Source organism: Acanthisitta chloris, unplaced genomic scaffold (assembly GCF_000695815.1).
Source record: "Acanthisitta chloris isolate BGI_N310 unplaced genomic scaffold, ASM69581v1 scaffold18414, whole genome shotgun sequence".
In the NCBI taxonomy this organism is placed as follows: Eukaryota; Metazoa; Chordata; class Aves; order Passeriformes; family Acanthisittidae; genus Acanthisitta; species Acanthisitta chloris.
Window position 1 is genome coordinate 48,766 of NW_008667821.1, and position 3,790 is coordinate 52,555.

At 54.9% G+C, this 3,790-nt stretch overlaps 1 protein-coding gene across 1 annotated transcript; it reads right to left on the reverse strand.

The window, feature by feature from the left end:
• Nucleotides 1-964: 964 nt before the first annotated feature.
• PAQR3 (progestin and adipoQ receptor family member III) lies at nt 965-3,307 on the reverse strand (the record flags this gene model as incomplete). Its single annotated transcript, XM_009072686.1, has 4 exons — nt 965-1,107; nt 1,421-1,511; nt 2,259-2,456; nt 3,152-3,307. Coding segments are annotated over 4 exons (588 nt in total), but the record flags the coding sequence as incomplete, so codon positions are not given.
• Nucleotides 3,308-3,790: the final 483 nt, after the last annotated feature.

A 3,790-nucleotide genomic window follows, 5' to 3' on the forward strand; every position in this document is an offset into this window, starting at 1 on the left:
CCGAATTCCAGGTGACACATTCCTGTGCCGACGCTGAAGCACAAGCACATCTTTGAGGCAAAGGCTGAAGGGTGCACAGGCCACAGGGCTGTGGCTCAGATCCAGGAGCAGGGCCCACAGTTCCCCTGGTTTTACTGTCAGGAGCATTGGACACCACCTGGAAACAGGTACCTGTGCCTGCTGGCCCAGCAAGGGCACTCACTTCTGCTGCTCGTGTTTGCCAGCCTACAAGAACTGGATGTGCACACCCAGCTGCCAGCCCAGCTTCCAGCTGTCCCACTCCGGGAAGACCTGCTTGGTATGTGGCTGCAGAACAGGAAGGGCCGAGAGGGAAATGCCTCTCAGCTCCCAGGCAATGCTGTTGGGTGCATCAAAGCTTGTGATCACACTCTGTCCCAGCAAGGGGGTAACAGTCCAGCAGTCAGGAAAGGAACTGCCTCAGTGCTTCTCTCCTAGCGCAGCTCACTCCATGAGGTCCAGACCCTCAGAGCCAGAAATCCCATCGTGGTGCCTCTGGAATAGTGGGGAAACAAGATGAGTCACTTACTGTGCACGTGAAGCTATCAGCTTTTACCTGACTTCCACAAAATCGACATAAATGCTTAGCAGACTGAAAACCTGACAAAAGCCTGAGGAAAAAGCTACTTAGGGACAAATAGTAATGATGACTTGAAACTACTACAGTCATGACAGAGCTGGAACGGACCTGGCAGGGCTCTGTCCTGCTCAAGGTCCTGCAGCCCCACTGAGCCTCGTGTGACACAGCAGCACAGCTGAGCAGAGTGCCTGGCATCAGACCCCTCCTTCTATATTTGCAGCAAGCACCTCAGCAGTCAGCACCTGCTCTGGGGAAATTCACTGGGCAGGCTGACCAAAACCTGTGCCAAGTTAAACCCAGGATTATAGGAGCCTGTAGGTGTCAGAATATCCCATTCCCCAAGGACAAAACCAGCTGTACCTTGGCTCACAAGTCTGTGCCATACTCAGGGCAGGGCTTGCTGTGTCGGTACTGCATGATGTACACCGTGGACTGGTGCCACCAGTAGAGCATCACCACTGCCAGGATGTGCCACACCTGGTGGCTGGAGCCGAGGTAGTTCAGCTGGCCTGTGGGGGACAAAAGGACAAGGGGTGAGTCTGTTCAGTTCAGCAATAGCAAGTGCAAAGCAATTAGCAACGAGCATCCCGCAAAGCTCTAGGACACCCTGCCCTTGGCAGGAGGCAGGGAAAGCTCTTTAATGAACTCGATGGAAGTTGTCTGCCTCTTCCCATGCACCATCAGTCTGTATGGGAACGCTTTGTGGGGAACATGGTCAGTCTGTTCTCTCCCAGGAAGTTCAGGGCCTACAGCAAGGACTGTGGCACTGCTGGAAGCTGAACTGCAGGGGGAAAAAGAACCACCCAGAAGAGAATTTCCTACCTGGGAAGTATCTTTCTGGAACTTTGGAAATATAGAAGAGAAAAGCTACAGCAGCGATGAAGTACATGACAACTACCCGTGGAGCAAACTCCTGCAAGAGAAAAGGAAGCTCTCCTATTCTGTGAGAGGGCAGACACAGAGAAAACAAGTCCCTAAAGACAGCACTGAATCTGGCCTTGCTGCCCATGCTAACTGTGGACAAAATCCAGTGGGGAAGCAAATGCAGAGTTCTGGGAAAGCCTGAATGGGAAGACACTTGTTTTACCCCGAGCTGTGCAGCCTGCAGCGTTTGTCAGTGAAAGGTCACCTGCCACCACCGTGACCCACACAGAACAGTGCCAGGGACAACACCACTCACTAGCTGGGGTTTGTTTTCCTTAGCACAAAGGTTTGTTACCAGAAGTGAGGCATTTTCCTGAAGGATGGGAACAAAATGTGTCCCATAGACACCATCCTGCTATCCCAGAGGAAGCAAATGGTCATCCCATAGTGCCTCGTGGCTCCCATCCTGCAGCCTGAGAGACTGATTCCTGCGGGAGCCACTGCCAGCCCTGGCCCCTGCCTGGGGCGTGAGGGTGCAGTCTGCCCACCTGGGGCTGGCTTGGCTTCTTGCTGGGCAGGCCGAAGGCAGCAAAGCAGACTGAAGCTGCTCAACCTGCTTACCCCTTCTCAATCCGTTTCTAAGCGTTTGCATTTGGATCATACCAACTGAAGGAATTCTGTGCTTAAAGGAGTTTTAACTCCCACTGCTTCCCCATTGTTTCCCCAAGTGTAAGAGGACTGGAGAAAGATGCAAGTGAACAGCCAAAAGGGAATCTGATTTCCCTCTTTTTTTCACCTGTACAATAGATGCACCGATGCCGCCGTTGAGCCAAACCCAGTGGATGGTGGGAATGATTCCATAGCCGGACACGGAGCAGAAGATCATGGAGCGCAGCCTGTGCCACTGCTGCGTGAGGTAACTGGGGTGGATCTGAGCAAAGAACACTGCCAAGATCATGGCCAGCACAGTGATCAGATACACCTGACGCCAGTACTGAGGGAAAAAGAAACAAAGGCAGCTTTGTGGCTTTCTTAGCATCTGTAAAAGTCAGCTCTGGGCAGGAAGTTTCAGTGGCTCAATGCAGCGATAATCTGTCCCTGCTGCAAGCAAAAACAGTGACTCAAGGCAGGGACCTGTCAGCTGGCAGGGAGGGAAGGGACTCTATTGTTCAGGGGCACCTGGCAGCACACCCTTTATTCCAAGCAGTTCCTGCACCCAAACACTTCCAATGCGCCTGTGCCTTGGCAGCCCTGCCCAGCTCCCCCACAGCTGTACCCATGGCAGGCCTTGGAAAGTAGCTTTCACACATGCTCTACTAGCTAAAGGCACAACAAGCCTCGTGGCAGCTCCCTGTGGGCAATGCTGCTTGAAGTGCCTGTGATGGGACCCATGCCATGACCAGCCTCAGGCACTGGGCACAGGTAGGACCTGTAGAGTACCCCTGCCCTCAGAAAAATTTAAATGCTTTCTTGAGGCCTGTGTGACCGACAGCTGGAAAGGGAAACCTGCATTTGCCTGTCCCTTCAGCAGGCACGACGCTGCTGGGGCCAGAGGGATGTGTTCCAGCTCCCGTGTCCCTCCCCAGCCCTGCTCTGTTCAGGCACTGGCACTGAACCTCCTTCCTACAGCACGGAGACCAGCGAGGCCACAGGCACCAAGCACTGCGTGGACACGTGCTCCTGACTTACATTACTGCAGTAGAAGGCATAGAACACCCCCGACACGTAGCAGCCCAGGATCCCGATGGAAATCCCCGCGTAATCCAGTGCCATCCATCGCCGGCTCGTCTTCTCGGAGCGGTGACAGCAGAACAGGTGATATCCTACCGAGCAAAGCATACAGACCTACACAGAGAGGCAGACAGGGCGCATTAATTCCTTCGAAACAAACAGGGAGCACGGCAGCTGCAGCTCTGCAGCTCGAAGGCGACTGCCCCGGGACAAGTGCAGTGCAGCCCAGGGCAGGCAGTTAGTCCTGCACAATCCACAACGCTCACAGCCCTGCTCTGGCACGTGGGAGGAGGAGCAGGAAACTGCAGGACCTGATAACCCCCAGCTGCAGAGGGAGAATTGGGCAAGCGAGCAGAGAACCCCAGGAGGCTCTTGGTGCTCTTGCAGGGACAGTGAACTTCACAGGAGCTTTAGCAGCCACGAGGTGACACAGCTGGAGTCTGCCGGGGACCAGATTTATGTGACGCAGAGCTGCTGCTCGGAGCAGGTGAGAGGCAGAACACCAGAGCTCCTGCCCTTGCTGCCCATCAGCTGGTGGGGCCGCGTCGGACACCTCCGACCACGGCGCCCTGCAGAGCGCGGCGGGAGCTCACGGCC